The 21,131-nt window shown below is 47.1% G+C and overlaps 2 protein-coding genes across 2 annotated transcripts; both read right to left on the reverse strand.

Annotated features, from left to right (window-relative positions):
* Positions 1 to 5,027: 5,027 nt before the first annotated feature.
* LOC120840590 lies at positions 5,028 to 18,290 on the reverse strand. The gene is made up of 2 exons (XM_040211162.2): positions 18,241 to 18,290; positions 5,028 to 6,343 (listed from the first exon to the last, which is right to left on the reverse strand). Exons 1-2 carry the CDS (start codon positions 18,288 to 18,290, stop codon positions 5,056 to 5,058), a joined length of 1,338 nt encoding a protein of 445 aa, XP_040067096.1. The 3' UTR covers positions 5,028 to 5,055.
* A 1,035-nt stretch (positions 18,291 to 19,325) lies between these two features.
* Positions 19,326 to 20,582, reverse strand: LOC120840591 (mucin-7-like). The gene has a single exon (XM_040211163.1). It carries the CDS (start codon positions 20,580 to 20,582, stop codon positions 19,326 to 19,328), a length of 1,257 nt encoding a protein of 418 aa, XP_040067097.1.
* Between the last annotated feature and the right edge of the window lie 549 nt (positions 20,583 to 21,131).

The raw sequence follows: 21,131 nt of genomic DNA on the forward strand, positions 1-21,131 counted from the left end.
GCATCAGCAACATGGCGGCAGCCAAGGAGCGTTTTTTGGAAAAGTGTATAGTAACAGGCGTCTTAGATCAATATAGGTGTTCGCACGTGACGTTCATCCGCCATTTTGTTCTTAAATACGGATTTAATGGCCACAGATGAACCCCTGAAATATTTGGAAAATTGGCACGGACCAGACAGCCCATTACAAAATGGTGGAGATATGACGACAGTGAAAACGCCCTATACTCCTAAAAAAATGTCAGATGTTAAATATTTCCTTACATTCTTACTTTTTACAGCGCCCCAAGAGGATTAAATATTGATTCTAAATGTTCATCTTCGATGGCTCTGTTAAACACGATTGCAGCTCCCACGCAGTGGGATTAGTAATGGTCAAAAGGATGTGCAAGTATTTTGATTCAAAGTCTAAACCCGAATTCTTTGCACGAACAATCGTGCAGCTAAAATATTTCTCCCTCATTTATTGCCACCCAATGTCTCTTCATCACTATACGATTGCTAACCGGGGGACCGGAGAATCACGCGTACGCCCGCCGGTGCGAAGTCTGTCTATGGAATCAAACCATTTAGTGAAAGCGCTAGCACCCTCATGACCACGACCGCAGCATCCTCTATGCTGACAAAACCTGGCAGATTGTCACGAAACGCAGTCGCCGAAAGTGAAAACGTGGACCGGCAGACAAGAGTCATTTACAAGAGTCACGTAACGGGCGCCCCGCTGCGGCTAGACGCCGAAACACACTTGTCCCGAGCGATGGAATGTCCGCTCGTGCTCCTCACGTTCCTCGCACTTCCGCTTCTTTTCTCGTCGGGCTTGAACACGGCCGGACTGAAAGCGCGCGCTCTCTTTCTCTCAAGAAGAGGAAGAGTGCGCGCGCGTCCAGTCCGGCCGTGGTTTGAAAACCATGTTTCGGTTCCTTGCCGCTGCAAAAACTGTGCGCTGACTACAGACTCCCCAAGAAATGCTGTGTGCTACCACATCCTCGCGCTCCAAATCTGTGACCGGGTACTCAATGGCTCCGTCGTCGAACTGCCAGGCTTTGTGAGTATAGAGGAGGCTATGCCGCGACCTACTGTAGTCATGACCTGCCCACAAAATGGCTCCCTATGGAATACGTTGTCACCGATGAAGTGTGTTACGTTGCCATTGGTGGCGTTCGGTAAAGGCGTTTCTGCAACCTAACCGCGGTTCACAGCCTTTTTAAATCACCGTCCGCATGGCGCGCGGCTAGTGATATCTGCTTCTCGGGAACACCTATTGTAGCGTGGCGCCAGCAAGGTGCTGTAGCAGTAGCACGCAGCAGGGTAGATCGCTTTCATGTTTGCTTTGATCGAAAGAACGCGTTTCTCAGGCGCGGAAGCGCAAAGGCGTTTTTTAGCCCCGACAGCTCTTCTGCCATCGTCGGAAAAAGGAGCGTTCTCGGACCACCCATACATAATCACTCTAGTGACGAATTCGTCACGCGACCACCGACTGACGAGATCCCACGAGGCCCGGGAGGAGAGCAGGTCAGGGCCAGATAAGGCCGCCGCGCCTTGCGCGCTTTCGATTTATATGCGGATGCCCTAGGATACAAAAAGGCCTCACTGCAGCGCCGCGAAGCCATAGCGTGACGAACGCTGCGGCCGAGGCCATGTACAGCGCTAATCACACTTGTCTATAACGCGCGAGCGTGCGGCTTTCTCCGGGGAGCGCTAGACTGGTGGCATTCGCGGAAACTAAGGTAGTCATTATTAGAATGCAATTAAATGCAAAGGTGCAAGCGAGCTGGACAAGAATGATGAAAGTAATCCCTGGAGAAGGGGAACAAGAGGGACAAAGGACAAACACAAAACTCCAAACACAGCTAGGTGACTGGTGCGCGACCGAAAAAATCCGTAATGGAGAGGTCCCGGGTTCGATACCCGGACCAGGCGGATTTTTTCGGTCGCGCACCAGTCACCTAGCTGTGTTTGGAGTTTTGTGTTTGTCCTTTGTCCCTCTTGTTCCCCTTCTCCAGGGCTTACTTTCATCATAAGGTAGTCACGTGGCGCTACATGGAACGGCCCGCTCGAGGGGTGTCCTGCCCACTCTATCAGCTTGATAAGCGATAAAAGTAAAGTGCTTTATGATATATTTTTGTTTTTTGATGACGACATCGTTGATACGCCTTCATGATTTAGTTTGTTTATTGTTCGAGTAATTGTGTTTGTAAAAAGCGTGGGAGCAGTCTTTCGCGTTCGCCGCTATACTTCGTCTCACCCTACGATGGACTAAAGGCCAAAGCCACGGGTCGCCAGGTCCAATCACGTTAAACGCTAAACTATGACACGCTTAGCGTTGATTAGGTTTGGACGAATACTGCTCCAAATCCAAAAACGCTGCATCATTTTTTATAGCTTCGACGCTGCAAAGAAACAGTACGTCGTGGCTTTCTTTGTAATGTAATATTGTTGAGTCACTCATTGCTCGATCCGAACCACTGTCCGCCCATTCCCATCAGTGATCCGAGACGCGGGCACCAATAAGTGCATCGAAGCAAAATACCACGCAATGACTAAGTGGCTCGTGATTGGATCTGGCGCTTAGTAGCTTGTGCCTTTAGTCCATCGTAGGGTGAGACGAAGTATAGCTGATAGAGTGGGCAGGACACCCCTCGAGCGGGCCGCTCTATGTTGCGCCACGTGACTAGCTTAGTTTTCGCGAATGCCACCAGTCTAGCGCTCCCCGGAGAAAGCCGCACGCTCGCGCGTTATAGACAAGTGTGATTAGCACTGTACTACAAGGTGCGCGCTGGCGCATGCTTCTGGTGGCAGGTCAGAATTACAGTAGGTCGTGCTCCCGAGATCTGAATCTCCGCTCTAGCGTACAGTGAACACAGTATCGTAACGTTAAGGTGGCATGCAGAACCATCGGGTGTTTAGAGCGTACCGGAAAGATCGCCTGAATACTGAAATCGATGGCTTCACTATGCAGCCTTCCAGGTTTAACCTCCCAGGTTAAAAATGTAATCATCTTTACCCTGAGAGGGCATATAGCTGGCAGGCCTAACACTACCTAGAACATTCAAAGCCTGTGAACATCCTCCTCTACCTCCAATAATGTTAGCGTATTCGCATGACACAAACTCATTAATTGGGCTCAAGTCGGATGCCGAGCGTGTTTCGACGTCGACGCGTCGATTGGGTACGAGGCTCAACCGAACGCTGACGAAGCACTGTGATGACGTCAAAATGTTAGCGCACGGACTTTGATTATTCGGCAGTTGGTGAATTCGCTCACTAGCTGTAAACGCTCAATCGCCTGACCTTTTCGGATCAAAAACAAAAATTAACGAACCTATCACTTACCGTTTCATCGTAAATTCGTCAGCTGTTCAGAGCTCGCCCGTACAAGTTTCACCTAACTTCTTCTTTCGCGGCTTCAAGATGGCTGACTTTTGGCAAACAGAAATTTCCATTGACTCCATTTTCTAGTTTAGGTGAGCGCTATGAAACTCGGTGCTCTGTAAACAGTCAGTAGTTCTATTCCGAAAAGCTAGCAGACTAAGCGCCAAACTCATGACTAGAGTATGGCAATCAAAGTTGGTCTTGTCAGACCAGCATCGATCACTGCTGGTATAAGGCTTACTCTGCTTACCCTGTTGGTTGATCGCGCGTAGATCTGGCTCCGCGTTGTTTCTTTTTCCTCGAGGACGAGTCTGTAACTCGGTTGTCTGGCCTCAGATACTCCGTTCCTAATCCACGCCGCAGTTTCGTGTGTCGGTCGCGACGAAGATTGGCTATCGCAGTTCATCAGGAAGACGCTGCGCGGAGGTCACGTCGACGATGATGATGGCGGCATCACTGCAGTTGCACAACTTCGGTGATGATTAATGAGCGCTGAAGTTCTTCACTTTCACTTTCCGAGGAGTTGCTTCTGGGTGGCATGTCGGCGACATTTACAAAGAAACAGGCCCAAAAAGTAGGGCCATTCTTTTACTCACTTTTAGCAGAGAGCGCTACCAGAAAGCATCGCTGCCGACGCCTTTCCCTGACTCGTTAGAACTTTGCTGTGACGTACATCTGACTGTACGAGGAGAGGGGAGTGTTCTAGAAACTGAGGGAGAGAGGAAGACACTAGCGCGCGGGGACGTGAAAACTCCGAGCTCTGGTATAATGATTAGAGGGTAGACCTAATGCCAGCTGCCTTTGTCTCTACTGGGCTCGTCGAACGCGCTCGAATGCGAAAGCCAAACGCCGGACTCCGGCGTTCCGCGTCCGAACGCGTTCGACCAGGCCGCAGCGCTCCTCCAGTGACGTCATATAAGTCGGCTGGCGAGCGCCGCGGAAAAGCTCCGGGCTGAGGGCATCATGCATAGATTTACAGACGTAGTATGGGCATTTTTATTGACACAAGCGTTTGTTATTATGTAAAAGGGGAGTTATAAACACCTATATGACCGATTTGTTGTTTTTTTTGTTTTTTTTTTTGCAGCTTGTTAGGACGAACAATTATTGTGATGATATGCAAATACAAGGTAAACGACGTATCAAGAAAGGTGGGTTTTCGTTTTAGGCAACCAACTTCTGGGCGATTTAATTATCTCTAGAAGTGACGAAGGAAGAATGATTGCCCTGAAACGTTATTGTAAAAAGTGAAAGAACTTGCCAAAATGAATACCCTTACAAACATTTATATCTGGCCAGATTTGAAAATTTCAGATATGGCCATAACAAAAATTGGCCACACATACCCTGATAGCCTGATAGGGTATATCTGTTAGATGTAGCCTCATAGTGCGAGATATAGCCTGATACCCCTGGCTAGGTATGGAGATCCCAGATCCGGCTAAGTAAGGAAATTCCAAATATGGCAAGGCATTTCAGAAGGACACAAGCCTGAAATCACCACTTTATATCTTTTTATTGTGTACAATTCACCCAAGTGCCCCGGCCTGCACTCGAGGAGTTTTGGAAACGGTGGTCCTTCAGCTGTTCAGAAAATTTTATTCCACAAAAATGCACGCTCGCTGCACGCAACAAACATATTCAACGGTCTCGCGGGGGACTGGTCTGTAGTATCAACTAGAGTTTAAGGCACATTAAACAGTAAAAAGTTGATCATGACGCGACCCCTCACCACACAAAGGTAGCGGCACGACCACCGGCGGAGGAACTCTTGTTCGCCAAGGGAGAACCGCTGGTCGTCCAGGTAGGCGGTGAGTTCTTTTCGGATGTCCCACAACAGCGGCCACAACGCGCGGCGTCGTTGTCGCTGGGCCGTCGCGACACAACGGTTTCGCCACAGCACCCACTCACATATTGCCACTAGTAGCAGCGCAAAGGCGCCCCGCGGGCAACGGCCTTGTGTGACGTATACGTCCACCCCGAGACCTCGAAACGAGCGCTGTATTACGCGCCATAGGTCCCTCGCCGGTACACACTTTCTCACGACGTGCGCGTTTGTTTCTATTGCACCACAATTGACGCACTGTGCGTCCCGTACCACTCCCCAGCGGAAAAGCCTGTCTTTTGTTGGGAGGACACCCCAACCCTTTAACCATTCAAAGTCGCGCACGTGGTCCGGCAGCGTGGACGACATCAATGCCAGCCACGGGTACGGCTGCACCGTGCCCGGCGGCGGCGGGGGTTGGTCTGCCACCACTAGGCGTTCAACAAGCCTAGACGCCGGGGCCTCGAGTATCTCTTCTCGTGACACGTGGACGCTGAGCTTGTCGAAGAGATCCGCGGTAGACCTGTAAAATGCAGGGGTCGTCTCCGCTCGGGGCCGAAGAGGGCTCGGAAGAGAGTCTCCCAAAAGACGGTTATTGGCGCCGAGGAAGTAGAGCGTGAGTGGCCGTGCTGGGTTGTCGTGGTCGTCAAGGATTGCCGGGGTTGTCTTCAGGGCCAGTAGGGGCGCTGCCAGCTCGATGCACGGAAAGCTCCACCCTCCTTCACAGCGGGGGAGGCATAAGCGGGAGCGCCTCACGAGTTCTGTGCGGTTGTTCCAGAAGAAGGTAAACAGCGCCGAGCGCACTTGGAGGATGAAGGGGCGCGGCGGGAGGGCTACGCGGGCCACATGCCACAACCTTCCGCAGAAAACCGTCTGAACAAGGTACCGCCGCACAGCCATGGGGAAGTCGTAATGGCCAGCCTCAGCGGCCTTCTCTATGATCTCTTGACGCAGGTTGGACCAGGTCTCCGGAGCCACGCCGGAGGCGTCGTACGAGATTCCAAGAATGGTAACGGACTGGGCTCGCGGCAGAGATGGCGGGCACGTGTGGGGAGCCCCGATACAGAGAGATTTGCTTTTTTCAGGGTTCAACCGTGCGCCGGAGAGGCACGCGTACTCGTCGAAGAGTCGGAGGGCCTTCACCAGGCTGTCTTCGTCGCGCAGGTAGAGGGTCACGTCGTCCGCATACGCCGAGATGCGAAGCTCACCGTACCCAGGTAGAGCAAGTCCGCTTATGCTGGGGTGCCTGTCGACTCCAACCAGGAAGGGCTCTAAGCTGAGGACGAAAAATACCGGGGACAGCGGGCACCCCTGCCGAACTCCTCGCGTTACCGGAAAGCGCGCCACTAAGGAGCCATTCATGAACAAGTCACTCCGCAACCCTTAGCGAAAAGTCGTTCAAAATCAGTACACTCGAAGTGTAATGAAGTATACTAAAAGTATACTTTCAGTGCGGTCTTCGTACTGATTGTATACTTTAAGTGTACTTAAAGTATACTACTAGTAAAAATGGCGGTGGACTGAAAGTACACTTGTCCGTACAAAACTAGTACATGTAGTAGAACCCTTAGCGAAAAGTCGTTCAAAATCAGTACACTCGAAGTGTACTGAAGTATACTAAAAGTATACTTTCAGTGCGGTCTTTGTACTGATTGTATACTTTAAGTGTACTTAAAGTATACTTCCAGTAAAAATGGCGGTGGACTGAAAGTATATTCGTCCGTACAAAACTAGTACATGTAGTAGAATCGTAGTGCCCACGGTAAAAAGTAGTTCAAAATTAGTATTCAAGGAGTGCACTCAAGTGTACTAAAGGCTTACTTTCAGTGCTTGCAGTCGGCGTACTCAAATTATAGTAATGGGTATGTATATAGATATATATATATATATAGTGCGATTGTTAACATCAACACACTAAAAACGCGATAGATAGGCCGATGCCGTTTTCACAAAATATTTGTGGGGCTCGGTCGAAATTATATAAGTAAATAAACGTCACAGTACGTTGTCTAATTAGATTTTTTAATTGACCGTGTAATTGACCATGTTGAATTTTCAATTTTAAAGGGGCTATGAATTAACTCTAGCCCAACTGAAACAATTTGCGAAAAGGTGACGAGTTTCGAGTTATTCATAGCTAAAACTCTGCCTTTCGTCGCCTGGTTAAAAACAACGCATTGGACAGAGCGCAGGATGCTACTCTTACGTATTCCCTTCAGTCGAACCGTTGGAAGTATGATGCTGGAGCATCCACCAAAGACACGCTATCAAAAGAGTGCAACTTCGTTCATTCTGAATGCGACAGCACTTTATGAGGGTTGTAACTTCACTAGAAAATTAAATAATGCATAGAACTCCAGTATGAGTAGTTCTCGCTAACACAAACAAACATGCCATCACCGATATGCCATGTCAAAACCGCTAAGTCACTCTCCACTTTGCCCGCCCCTGCCGCGCGTGGTTCTTGAATCGAGGAAAAAAGTGCGAAATTTGATAAATAAATATCTTAAAGCCCCTTGGCTGTTTCGTGAATAGTTTTGATTGTGCTAGGCTCTAATAACGACTTTTGAAACAGCAATAATAAAAAAAAAGTAAATTTACGGATTTTAACTACTTAAAAAAATGTTGCCACGGTTATTCACCCATGTAATGTCCGCCGAGTCGCACGACACACATGAAGAGTGCATCAACATGACATGAGCCCCCAATTTTCCTGAAACCAGTTGATTAAAAAATATCACCTGGTATAGCTGACATAATGTGACAAAGCGATGCTTCATTTATGTCAGAGCATACTAACGTCGCAAATGCAACATGGACTTACGCCTAAAAAAAGCATAAATAGAAAAATTAGCTACATTGTACACCACGGAAAGTAGCGTTATCTAACTTGTCAATAATTATTTTAGCTAGTCATTTATACCATATTTATCAATTGAACAGTCTACTTTTATTGCAAAGATAGCTTTTATTTTCCCTGAGCTGTATTTGTTACCTTTATAGAAGAATAAAAGTTTACTATAAAAAAGCTGTTAGCACTATTCGGAAGCTGGCGATCGAGGGCAATCGCACCAAGTGTTTAATGCTGCTGATGAAAAAGCATGCACATGACTTTGTTTTCAAAGTGCACCGCCACTTGCGTGCTGCTTCATAGGCTAGTAGACAAATTACCTTTGCAGGATAATCCGGTGTTTTTGTAATGCAGGTCTCAGCGCAACTATACGCAGTTTCAGATATCTGCATCCACAGCAAACAAAAGGACAGGAGGCAAAAGAAACCACGGCTAATAATGGGGACATAAGATGCTCCACCTTGCATGGTCGCATGCAGCGCAAATCAACTTCCGAACCGCGTAAGCGAAGTGGTGTTATGAATGGAAGCTATCTCTGACATTGGCTGGAGAAATCGGCGCCTTTATGTAACAACCTCAAGCTTTCACCGAAAGTGTTTCATGGTGTAGATTTATCTGGCAAAACTCTAAGACATCTCAATTCACGTGAAAAGAGATTGACAATTGCAACAACGAAAAAACACCGTCGATCGAGATTTCCACACTAAAAAATCGACGTAAATTTAACGTGTCTTTCCCTCGTCAAAAAAGACGGGCACGCTCATTGTTTCAAAACGCGAGGTTGCCCTCATTATTTATGTGCCGCCAGAGCCGATCCTTCCAGAAAACCCGAAATCCCAGCGGTGCAAGCATGCGCTGATGAATCAAAATAGCCTTGGCGACAAGGGCGAAATTGCTTGAGGTAGTTTCGGTTTTACACTGAAAAAGAAAACCGAAAGTTTAGAAAAAACCTAAGATAGACTAAACGTTTTGTTAATTTTTTACGAATATAATAAAGTTACATTATTATTATTATTAATATATTGATTTGCTTAGTTTTGTCTTAAAAAAAAAGAACAAAAAAAGAACAAAAAGACAAAAAAAAAACAAAGAACAAAAAGAAGAGACTTTTGAAAACTACGCGAGACCATCGCTATTGCAATCAGCTTCCGTTCGTCCGCCGTTGGAGTTCCGGATAGTTCGGGCATCGCTTCCGTTTTACGTTTTAGCCGTTTAAGCGGATATTTTAGATAGCTTACTTACGAATACTGTGTTTAATAATAGCAGGCGATTACTGAGAGCTGTGAGACACAGCGTCGCAAGTGGCGGACAGTCATGGCCGACTGGTGCAAGCGAAGGTGAGGAAGTTCTTTTGTTTCTGCGAAGTACGCCGCTGTTTCAAACTTTGTCTTGTACCGTGTGCTTGCTAAGCTATGCTTGACTCTCACTATGCTCTACCCGGTTTTATTTCGTTATTCGAAAAGAGCGTATCTTCAAATTTTATGGCTCTCTCCGCAGAGTGAGAAAGATTCGCGTGCGGCGGAACCGAGGGTCAGCCGAGGGCCTGTCCTGCGCGCCGTCCCTACGACGGTCGCCCGACGACGCTTTTGCGGAGCGTTCAAGTACAGTTTGACGGCAGTTCAAGCAATCACAGGTCATACTAGTTCTGACGTGTAATTCCAACAGTCTCTCGCCAACGATTTGTTTCATAAAGCGGGAGCGAGAAAAACGTTACAAGAGCGAGCAGCATGATTTCTTGCCCGTGCTGATGCCTGTGCCGTAGAGACGGGCGATCTCTTTGCGTATGCCGAAGCGGCACGCTTTCCAAGTTTGCGATTGTGTGTTGTGAATAAAGCGAGTTTGGATGTCACGTTTTTTAGTGGCGGCGAAAGCCGCTACAAAAGGCAGAGCAGTTAGAAAAAGCAAGAGCATGAAAAAATGTTAAAAGGACCTGAATATTCGATGGAGTTGAAAGACTACCAACGTACCAACTCGCCCAGTTATTCTTTGTCAAAGAATAATAGCCAATACTAATAAATTAAATAAATGCCAACTTTTAATTGGTTAGAAATTTATAATTGATGCAGTACAGCCCTACCCTGCTCTAGTGCGTTTATGATATCAGATAATGTGTAAATATATAGGATAGTTCATAGCAACCATTTATGTCCGACCCATTATATTCAATCTTTTTCTCTAAAAGCTTGAAGTTATATAAAAAAAGTACTTATCATAAATTAAGCCGCACCACTGAATGTGTAATAGCGTATGACCTGGTATGTGTGTTCACAGCAAAAGAAAAGGAGGCATTAAGAAAATGCCAATCGTTTTGTTTGCTCTGTGTTAGAGCTTCTTTCAGGTATCAGGCTTTGCAACGATATTGTCCGATTTTCCTCGCCCTTTTGTCAGGATGAAGTTGTTACTGTCTTGCCTTCCTCACAAAGTGGTCCTTTGAGCGAATTATGTGATGTTATATCATAGAGTGGCATAGGGTAATTTTCTCTTATCTTTTTACGCAGGATGTAATGGCATACCATCATCACAAAGGAGAGTGTACAGTGAGGCAGGCTCGGAAACTTGAATAAAGTGATAAGTAAGATTTCAATTTCTGTATTATCAATTACGCGAACTCTGATCATAATGTTTGTATGCTACACATACATACTTTCAGTTCAAAAATGCAATGCACCTCTTCTTTATGGCTTTTCTCACACAGTTTCAGAAGACGCCGGTACGTCATTCTCACGAAGAATAGAGCTGCCAAAGATTTCCTCGTTAATTTCCTGACTCATTTTTAAGAGTGCACCTCCCGATGGTGGCGCCTCTGCATTATCATCATCAGTTGAGTTGTCAACGACGTTTCTTAACATTTCACGAGAATGGAGCTATATGACATGAAATTTCACAGGTTGGAATACAGCCGTTCAAAGAAACACATTTGAAAAGTCGGCTTTTTAAAAACAGGCGCCGATTTTTCTGGTCAATTTGAGACCGTTCTTTCCATTCAGAACGCGCGACATACACGGCGTCCCAGATTAACTTGCACCATACTTAAAAAAACACCGGAGGGCTCTGCAGGAGTGAAATCAACTGTCGTTAGCAAGTGTCTTGAGAAAGTGCACAGATTTTTGTTTTTATAGACGCTTTGCAGCAGCTGTGCATGGACGCCGCCATAACTGACCTTCAGTTTTTGTTTCCTTTTATTTCGTTTATTTCACTTCATCATTACCATAGCAGGCCAGGTTATTGCCATATTAGATTCAACTGTGTCCTTTTCTAAAGCATCGGCCTTTGTAGAGGATCGTCAACTACCGTTTCAGTTGCTCGGCATCTCGGTAAGACAAGAGAAGGTCAGCAATGGCGGCTGTAATTTGGCGCGTGTGTAAAGCGTCTATAGTGCCTGGTTATGTAAATAACTAAGATTAATGAGCTAACCTTTCAAATATTCTTTTAAGGGCCAAGATATCAATTGTAAAGTTGCAGGGCGCATTGAGAAACACCCAATTAAAGTGTTTGAAACATATGTTTTCGTGATTTTTTCCGGCCTTCAAAGAACGCACATTCGCGGCGCGCTCGCACGCCGTGATTGGGGAAGCGAGTTGTCACGGGGTATTTTTTTTTTTGTATTTTGCGGGCGTTTTTTTGAAGGCTAGGGAAAAGGAGCATGCAAAGTGCACCTTGTTGAAAAAGGTTTAATTGGGTGTTTCTTAATGCGCTCTACAACTTTCCATTTCACACCTCGGCTTTTAAACAAAGATTTCAAAAGTTAGCTTCTTACTGTTAATTAAATAAATAGGCGCACTAAAACAATTTCGTGCACTTTCGTAAGAGACTTTCTAACAGTGTACAGATGGTTTCACTCCCGCAGAACGCTCCGTTTTTGTTTTTTTAAAGTTTGGTGCAAGTTATCTGGGGCACTCCGCATATATGTACTAATAGTGTACATCTAGTACACCAAAAGCATACATGTAGTGTACTAAAGGTGCACTTATAGTATGCTAAAGGTACACACGAGGTGCACTTATGGTATACTACATATGTACTTGGGGTGTACTAAAGATATACTATTTTGTTTCATAAAAGTGTGAAACTAGTACGATTTCAGTACATACCCTAAGTTCACTATTAGTATACTTTCAGTATACTGATTTTGAACCACTTTTCGCTAAGGGAAGTCACTGTGCAAGGCTGCGAACAGCTGAGCACTCTCGGAGGAGAAGCCAAACCCGTCGAGAACACCGAGCAGGTATTGGTGCTCGACGCGGTCGAACGCCTTGGCTTCCCTTAGCGAAAAGTCGTTCAAAATCAGTATACTGAAAGTATACTAATAGTGAACTTAGGGTATGTACTGAAATCGTACTAGTTTCACACTTTTATGAAACAAAATAGTATATCTTTAGTACACCCCAAGTACATATGTAGTATACCATAAGTGCACCTCGTGTGTACCTTTAGCATACTATAAGTGCACCTTTAGTACACTACATGTATGCTTTTGGTGTACTAGATGTACACTATTAGTACATATATGCGGAGTGCCCCAGATAACTTGCACCAAACTTTAAAAAAACAAAAACGGAGCGTTCTGCGGGAGTGAAACCATCTGTACACTGTTAGAAAGTCTCTTACGAAAGTGCACGAAATTGTTTTAGTGCGCCTATTTATTTAATTAACAGTAAGAAGCTAACTTTTGAAATCTTTGTTTAAAAGCCGAGGTGTGAAATGGAAAGTTGTAGAGCGCATTAAGAAACACCCAATTAAACCTTTTTCAACAAGGTGCACTTTGCATGCTCCTTTTCCCTAGCCTTCAAAAAAAACGCCCGCGAAATACAAAAAAATACCCCGTGACAACTCGCTTCACCAATCACGGCGTGCGATCGCGCCGCGAATATGCGTTCTTTGAAGGCCGGAAAAAAGCACGAAAACGTATTATGTTTCAAACACTTTAATTGGGTGTTTCTCAATGCGCCCTGCAACTCTACAATTGACATCTTGGCCCTTAAAAGAATATTTGAAAGGTTAGCTCATTAATCTTAGTTATTTGCATAACCAGGCGCATTAAAAAAATCTGTGCATTTTCTCAAGACACTTGCTAACGACAGTTGATTTCACTCCTACAGAGCCATCCGGTGTTTTTTTAAGTATGGTGCAAGTTATCTGAGACGCCGTGTATGTCGAACGTTCTGAATGGAAAAAAACGGTCTCAAATTGACCAGAAAAATCGGCGCCTGCATTTAAAAAGCTGACTTTTCAAAGGTGTTTCTTTGAACGGCTGTATCCCAACCTGTGAAATTTCATCTCATACAGCTCCATTCTCGTGAAATGTTAAGAAACGCCGTTGACAACTCAATTGATGATGATAATGCAGAGGCGCCACCATCGGGAGATGCACTCTTAAAAATGAGTCAGGAAATTAACGAGGAAATCTTTGGCAGCTCTATTCTTCGTGAGAATGACGTACCGGCGTCTTCTGAAACTGTGTGAGAAAAGCCATAAAGAAGAGGGGCACTGCTTTCTTCAACTGAAAGTATGTATGTGTAGCATACAAACAGTATGATCAGTGTTCTTCGCGTAATTGATAAGACAGAAATTGAAATCCTACTTATCACTTTATTCAAGTTTCCGAGCATGCCTCACTGTACACTCTCGTTTGTGATGATGGTATGCCATTACATCCTGCGTAAAAAGAGAAGAGAAAATTACCCTATGCCACTCTATGATATAACATCACAAAATTCGCTCAAAGGACCACTATGTGAGGAAGGCAAGATAGTAACAACTTCATCCTGACAAAAGGGCGAGGAAAATCGGATAATATCGTTTCTGAAAACCTGATACCTGAAAGAAGCTCTAACACAGAGTAAAGAAAATGATTGGCATTTTCTTAATGTCTCTTTTTCTTTTGCTGTGAACACACATACATGTCATACGCTATTACACATTCAGTGGTGCGGCTTAATTTCTGATAAGTACTTTTTTTTATATAACTTCGAGCTTTTAGAGAAAAGATTCAATATAATGGGTCGGACATAAATGGTTGCTATGAACTATCCTATATATTTACACATTATCTGATATCATAAAAGCACTAGAGCAGGGTAGGGCTGTACTGCCTCAATTATAAATTTCTAACCAATTAAAAGTTGGCATTTATTTAATTTATTAGTATTGGCTATTATTCTTTGACGAAGAATAACTGGGCGAGTTGGTACGTTGGTAATCTTTCAACTCCATCGAGTATTCAGGTCCTTTTAACATTTTTTTCATGCTTTTGCTTTTTCTAACTGCTCTGCCTTTTGTAGCGGCTTTCGCCGCCACTAAAAAACGTGACATCCAAACTCACTTTATTCACAACACAAAATCGCAAACATGGAAAGCGTGCCGCTTCGGCATACACAAAGAGATCGTCCGTCTCTACGGCACAGGCATCAGCACGCGCAAGAAATCATGCTGCTCGCTCTTGTAACGTTTTTCACGCTCCCGCTTTATGAAACAAATCGTTGGCGAGAGACTGTTGGGACCACACGTCAGAACTAGCATGACCTGTGATTGCTTGAACTGCCGTCAGACTGTACTTGAACGCTCCGCAAAAGCGTCGTCGGGCGACCGTCGTAGGGACGGCGTCCAGGACAGGCCCTCGGCTGGCCCTCGGTTCCGCCGCACGCGAATCTTTCTAACTCTGCGGAGAGAGCCATACATTTTGAAGATACGATCTTTTCAAATAACGAAATAAAACCGGGTAGAGCATAGTGAGAGTCAAGCATAGCTTAGCAAGCACACGGTACAAGACAAAGTTTGAAACAGCGGCGCACTTCGCAGAAACAAAAGTAACTTCCTCACCTTCGCTTGCACCAGTCGGCCATGACTGTCCGCCACTTGCGACGCTGTGTCTCACAGCTCTCAGTAATCGCTTGCTATTATTGAACATGGTATTCGTAAGTAAGATATCTAAAATATCCGCAAAAACGGCTAAAACGTAAAAAGGAAGCGATGCTCGAACTCCCCGGAACTCCAACGGCGGCCGAACTGGCCGAACGGAAGCTGATTGCAATAGCGATGGGCTTGCGCAGTTTTCAAAAGTCTTTTTTTTTTTTTTTTTTTTGAATACAAAACTAAGCAAATCAATATATTAATAATAGTAATGTCACTTTATTATATTCGTAAAATATTAACAAAACGTTTAGTCTATCTTAGGTTTTATCTAAACTTTCGGTTTTCTTTTTCAGTGTAAAACCGAAACTATCTCAAGCAATTTCTCCCTTGTCGCCAAGGCTATTTTGATTCATCAGCGCATGCTTGCACCGCTAGTATTTCGGCTTTTCTGGAAGGATCGGCTCTCGCGGCACATAAATAATGAGGGCAACCTCGTGTTTTGAAACAATTAGCGTGCCCGTCTTTTTTGACGAGGGAAAGACACGTTAAATTTACGTCGATTTTTTACAGTGTGAAAATCTCGATCGACGGTGTTGTTCGTTGTTGCAATTGTCAATCTGTTTTCACGTGAATTGAGATGTCTTAGAGTTTTGCAAGATGAATCTACACCATGAAACACTTTCGGTGAAAGCTTGAGGTTGTTACATAAAGGCGCCGATTTCTCCAGCCAATTTCAGAGCGAGCTTCCGTTCATAACATCACTTCGCTTACGCGGTTCAGAAGTTGATTTGCGCTGCATGCGACCATGCAAGGTGGAGGATCTTATGCCCCTATTATTAGCCGTGATTTCTTTTGCCTCCTGTCCTTTTGATTGCTGTGGATGCAGATATCTGAAACAGCGTATAGTACGCAGAGACCTGCATTACAAAAACACCGGATTATCCTACAAACGTAATTTGTCTACTAGCCTATGAGGCAGCACGCAAGTGGCGGTGCACTTTGAAAACAAAGTCATGTGCATGCTTTTTCATCAGCAACATCAAACACTTGGTGCGATTGCCCTCGATCGCCCAGCTTCCGAATAGTGCTAACAGTTTTTTTACAGTAAACCTTTATTCTTCAATAAAGGTAACAAATACAGCTCAGGGAAAATAAAAGCTATCTTTGCAATAAAAGTAGGCTGTTCAATTGATAAATATAGTAGAAATGACTAGCTAAAATAATTATTGACAAGTTAGATAACGCTACTTTCCGTGGCGTACAATGTAGCTAATTTTTCTATTTGTGCTTTTTTTTAGGCGTAAGTCCATGTTGCATTTGCAACGTAAGTATGCTCTGACAGTGCCGGTCGTTTCTCCGGGGAACTTTTGGACCACGTGGTCTGCAGTGAAATGAGAAATGAAGCATCCCTTTGTCACATTATGTCAGCTATACCCGGTGATATTTTTTAATCAACTGGTTTTAGGAAAATTGGGGGCTCATGTCATGTTGATGCACTCTTCATGTGTGTCGTGCGACTCGGCGGACATTACATGGGTGAATAACCGTGGCAACATCTTTTTAAGTAATTAAAATCCGTAAATTTACTTTTTTTTATTATTGCTGTTTTAGAGGCAGTCGTTATTGCAGCCTGACACAATCAAAACTATTCACGAAACAGCAAGGGGCTTTAAGATATTTATTTATCAAATCTCGCACTTTTTCTCTCGATTCAAGAACCACGCGCGGCAGGGGCGGGCAAAGTGGAGAGTGAAATTAGCGGTTTTGACATGGCATATCGGTGATGGCATGTTTGTTTGTGTTAGCGAGAACTTCTCATACTGGAGTTCTATGCATTATTTAATTTTCTAGTGAAGTTACAACCCTCATAAAGTGCTGTCGCATTCAGAATGAACGAAGTTGCACTCTTTTGAAAGCGTGCCTTTGGTGGATGCTCCAGCATCATATTTCCAACGGTTCGACTGAAGGGAATACGTAAGAATAGAATCCTGCGCTCTGTCCAGCGCGCTGTTTTTAATCAGGCGACGAAAGGCAGAGTTTTAGCTATGAATAACCCAAAACTCGTCACCTTTTCGCAAATTGTTTCAGTTGGGCTAGAGTTTATTCATAGCCCCTTTAAAATTGAAAATTCAACATGGTCGATTACACTGTCAATTACAAAAGCTAATTAGACAACGTATATGACGTTTATTTACTCATCTAATGTCCACCGAGCCCCACAAATATTCTGTGAAAACGGCATCGGCCTATCTATCGGGTTTTTAGTGTGTTGATGTTAAAAATCGCACTATATATACATATATATATACCCGTTATTATAATTTGAGTACACCGACTGCAAGCACTGAAAGTAGACCTTTAGTATACTTAAGTGCACTTTCTGTATACTGATTTTGAACTACATTTTACCGCGGGCAGTACGATTCTACTACATGTACTAGTTTTGTACGGACGAGTATACTTTCAGTCCACCGCCATTTTTACTGGAAGTATATACTTTAAGTACACTTAAAGTATACAATCAGTACAAAGACCGCACTGAAAGTATACTTTTAGTATACTTCAGTACACTTCGAGTGTACTGATTTTGAACGACTTTTCGCTAAGGGTTGGTCCAACGACACGAGAAGCCCGCTCGCCCGTCGGGAGCGTGTGAACTCCAGGATGTCGCGAGTGAGAGTCGTCAAAGTAGGTATGCTGCGGCCCGACACCGCGAGCACGTCTGTCGGGGGTTTACCAGCTCCGGTAGGAAAGTTTGCAGACGCGAGGCTAGGGTCGCCGCGAGGAGCTTGTAGTCACTGTTTAACAACGTTATCGGGCGCCATGCCCCGGGGTCGGCATGGTCGCCACCCTCCTTGGGGATGAGTACGATCCGTCCCAGCCGAAAGAATGGCGTTAGGAGGAGGTCTTCAAAGTAGACCCGCACGACAGCGGTAAAGAAGTTACCGAGAATGTGCCAGAACGTGCGGTAGAACTCCGCTGGGAGACCGTCCGGTCCTGGTGCGGAGCCGTTTTTCATCCGCTTCAAAACGTTTCACAGCTCGGTCGCGGACGGGGGCCGCCGCAGGCCCGCGTCATCCTCGGCGGAGATCTTGGGGAGGCCGCTGAGGAGAGGGTGCGAGGACACCGAATAGCGATCAACCGGCGCGTCCGACTGGGCCAGCGATCGGAAGTGGGCTGCGAAGCGACCATTGTCAAGGTGGCCGGGCGACCCCGATGCGGAGGGCGTCTGCTGTCTTTCAAAGGCTTGTAGGCTTGTGCGATGGGTGTAGCGCAGTACCTCCGGGTGGACCGACGGGCTCCCCTGAGCCTGCAAGACAGTAGCCGCGGTGGAGTCCCACCGAAGGTATCGTTCGTAGCGTCTCTGCAGCTGGTCGAGGTACGCCCTCATGAAGGGGGTCAAGGCGCCCCCTCGGCGGACGATACGGATTCGGAGTATAGTGTCTTGTAGAAGCCCTCGATGCCGTTCGCGGAGGTGCCGTCCCATCAGAGTGCTGAAGCTTTGCCATTGACCTTTTAGGCGGTCCCAAGACGCCGGCTCTGGGCGCACGCCCACTAGCGACTCCTTGACCAGGTTGCCTAGCGTGCGGCGCGTGGTCTCGTCGTGGAGGATCCTGGAATCCAGACGCCACGGACGTGGGGAGCGTGCGACGGCAGAGTCGAAGCAGAACTTGATAAGTAGCGGACGGTGATCGGAAATCTCTTCTGGGCACGACGGGAAGTCCACCGCAGTACAGGTCTGTAGCGCGGCAGATAGCGTGCGAGGCAAGTACAGCCGGTCTATGCGACTTCCCGAAGCCCCTCTGTTCCACGTCGACTGGTGGGTGGATCCATGCAGTAAGGACCATCCGTCTACGAGGTCGAAGTGCCTCACAAGCCGCCGAAGTTCACGGGCGGACCAGGTTGAGCGACCCTGACCAGGACCCCGAACGTCGGCGTTAGAGTCCAGAACGCAATTGAAGTCGCCGACCAAAAAGCACGGGCCCGCGTCGAGTAGATGCACGTCCAGGCTGCGGAAGTACTCGTGCTGGAAGGTCGATACAGTTGGTGCGTAGACAGTGACGAGGCGAAATTTTCGTTCACCGAAGAAAAAGTCCAAACGAAGAGTCCTTCCCTCCGTATCAAAAAGATAAGTGGCATTGCGCAGCAGACTGCGATTGCAGACAACCACGCCCACGCCCGTCGCGCGGCGCGGCGCGTAAGAAAAAAAAGCAGTCACAGAAAACCGGGATTCGAAATCCGCAACGTCACGGAAGCGGGCAAAGTTGGTGTCTTGTAAGCACAGAAGATCGCAGTTCTGCATCCTCGCGAAATGCATCACTTCAGTTTGCTTCGCTGGGTTTCGAAAGCCCCGCACATTCAGGGATAATATTCGAAGTGTGGCCAGTATAAAGTAAAAAGGGGGATAGGGACGCCGGCGTGTTGCTTAAAACGTGGAGCTGTCGGACGATGCTGGAGAGGGGTCCCGACGCGGGGGGGAGGACTTTCGCGGTTTCTTGGGGCACGTGGCTCGTGGGCCCCCACTGTCAGTTGAGCGGGAACCGCTGCTCCTGAGGGGACGCTTGGAGTCCTCGTGCATTAGTCGGTTCGAGTCGGACTCCGGTGTTTCAGTTGTGGTCGTATCCATACTGTCGGTCGGTGTCTCTGCGGGGCCACCTGGATCGGGGTTCTCGTCGATGACGAGGTGGTCGCTGTCGCTGGACACCTCGCCATCACCCGACGCTTGGCTCCACGCTGCATAGGTGGTGTCGCCGACAATAACCGCGGCGGTTCGGGCAGAGTCCGTCGCTTCGGCTGAAGTCACCCCCGAGCCGGTCGGGCTTGGCTCAGGTGGGGCGGGTGGGGGCGGCGACGGAAGAGGCGGTGGTGCGGCCGCGGCTGCGGCGTCAGGTGGTGACGGAGGGGCGACGGTGGAGACGGTTGGTACGGCCGTAGCTTCGGGGGCGATGGGACGGGTCGCGTTTCCTGGGTCCAGGGCCGGGAAATCGGTGGCGTAGTTTCCGGTGACCATGGAGGAGTAGCTTCTCTTGGCCGTGCAGTCCACAGTCGCGTGGGTTCCACCGCAGCGTCCACAGTTGGCAGTGCAGCCCTCGGTTGGGTGCCCGAAGACACCGCAGCGGTCGCAGTAGCCCGTCGTACACTGTGCCCGGACGTAGCCCTCCTGCCTGCAGCGTCGGCATACGCGCTTCAGGCCGCGGTAGTCAAAAGTAGCACGATGTCCGGCGACGCGCAGGAAGTTGGGCAGGGGGTTAGCCTCCTTCATCTCCATGCGGATGAAGCGGGTTCCTGTTTTCACAGTCGCCGTTCGGTGGTAGGTTGCGTAGGAGACGTCGATGACTTTGCCGTACGGGGCAAGGGCTTGGACGAGCTGGTCGTTGCGCACAAACGTCGGCAGGAAGAGGCAAGTCACATTCGTCATCTGCGGACCCGTCGGCACGATGGGGACTGACTGGTTGGCGATGGAGACGCTGCCGGCCTCACGAAGCTTGAGGGCGGCTGCACGGGTGTTGACGACGACTTGGAAGTTTGTACCTCCTAGGTGCTGCGCCGAGAAAATTTCGGGCAGCCCCACAATGGCGGATATCCCATCAATGAGATTGTCCGCCGATGTGCCTACTGGCACGACAACGTTGAAAGCGTGCGCTTTCGGCGGGGGAGAAGATTCCGTCGACGCGGCCGCCATGGCGGTTTGCACCCTCGCCGGGGCGCTCGACGACACGTAGCCAGGGACCGCAGAACGCAGGCCCCGGACGAGATGCAGCCAGGAAACCAGGAACTCAGGAACAGCGACGAGATGTTTCAGCTCCCTAGTGATCGCTAGTTTTGACCAATCCCATGGTTACACAGTTTCGAATGTAATTCGAAGTCACCCTGAACAAACCTCCCATAGGGCTCAAGTACCTGTCATATCACTTCTAAATTTTCTCGTCAATGGCAGCGTTTATGATACTGTGCATTCTGTCCAAACTTCAACCAGGCTGAGCCGCCGAAATCTCTTACCATATTATCATTCTCGTGATTGTTGTTTTAGCAGGAATTACTTAAAAGCCGAGAAATCACAACCAAAACCGGGATTTAGCTCGGATTCAGCGGAGCTGTTTATGACATTTTTAGCGTAACTTAATATCAGCGTCCTTGAAGCTGTACGAAAATGATAATAATGTAAGAGATATGTCTGCAGCTCATCCAAGTTGAAGGTTGGACGGAATGCGAAGTACTGACATTCGCGGGA

This window comes from Ixodes scapularis, unplaced genomic scaffold (assembly GCF_016920785.2).
Source record: "Ixodes scapularis isolate PalLabHiFi unplaced genomic scaffold, ASM1692078v2 PGA_scaffold1__304_contigs__length_218370807, whole genome shotgun sequence".
Classification (NCBI taxonomy): domain Eukaryota; kingdom Metazoa; phylum Arthropoda; class Arachnida; order Ixodida; family Ixodidae; genus Ixodes; species Ixodes scapularis.

Coding starts and splice junctions, on each gene's coding strand:
- LOC120840590 (XM_040211162.2), bottom strand. CDS start 18,290: ATGAGGGCGTACCTCGACCAGCTGCAGAGACGCTACGAACGATACCTT. Junction 6,344..18,240: donor CGCTACGAACGATACCTTCG/GTGGGACTCCAC, acceptor CGACGAAGACAG/CCTGGTGAAGGCCCTCCGAC.
- LOC120840591 (XM_040211163.1), bottom strand. CDS start 20,582: ATGGCGGCCGCGTCGACGGAATCTTCTCCCCCGCCGAAAGCGCACGCT.